Source organism: Nestor notabilis, unplaced genomic scaffold (assembly GCF_000696875.1).
Source record: "Nestor notabilis isolate BGI_N333 unplaced genomic scaffold, ASM69687v1 scaffold20976, whole genome shotgun sequence".
Lineage (NCBI taxonomy): Eukaryota > Metazoa > Chordata > Aves > Psittaciformes > Psittacidae > Nestor > Nestor notabilis.
The window spans coordinates 1-627 of NW_009934504.1; the positions used below are offsets into that span (position 1 = coordinate 1).

A 627-nucleotide genomic window follows, 5' to 3' on the forward strand; every position below is an offset into this window, starting at 1 on the left:
GGACGTAGAGCCTTGAGAACAAGGCAACCCATCCCAGGAGGGGACACAGAGCCGCAAGCATGGGAGTACCCAGTCCTGGAGGGGACATGCAGCCCTGAAAATGGGGGGACCCATCCCTGGAGGGGACATGAAGTCCTGGGCACAGGGGGTCCCACCCCCAGGGGGTTGTACAGCACTGAACTAGGATCCCCGGTTCTGGGGAGAGTTTTGGGAGTGCTGAGCTCACCATCACGCGACATGCCAACCAGCAGGCACTTCTTGAAGCGGCACTGCTGGCAGCGGTTGCGGTTGATGCGAACGATGGAGCAGTTCTCGTTCTTGAGGCACTTCTTGTACTGGATGTTCTGTTGGATGCTGCGGCGGAAAAAGCCCTATAGGGCAGGCCCCCAGGGCCCCCCACAACACTGCAGGTGCTCCATATCACCCCAGTCCCATCCTGGTACCTTGCAGCCCTCGCAGGCATGGACGCCGTAGTGGAAGCCAGAGGCGACGTCCCCACAGACCTTGCAGAGCAGCACCATCCCATTCAGCTCTGTGGGGAGACAGGGGTGAGCAGGGTCTGGGGAGGACCCCTGCAACTCTCCCTGCATGCCCCACTTACTGGTAACCGTGCTTCCAGCTTTGCTG

The 627-nt window shown here is 60.8% G+C and overlaps 1 protein-coding gene across 1 annotated transcript; it reads right to left on the reverse strand.

Annotated features, from left to right (window-relative positions):
- Positions 1-226: 226 nt before the first annotated feature.
- Positions 227-590, reverse strand: LOC104407969 (nuclear receptor subfamily 1 group D member 1-like; the record flags this gene model as incomplete). Its single annotated transcript, XM_010017385.1, has 2 exons — positions 444-590; positions 227-371 (listed from the first exon to the last, which is right to left on the reverse strand). Coding segments are annotated over exons 1-2 (292 nt in total), but the record flags the coding sequence as incomplete, so codon positions are not given.
- Between the last annotated feature and the right edge of the window lie 37 nt (positions 591-627).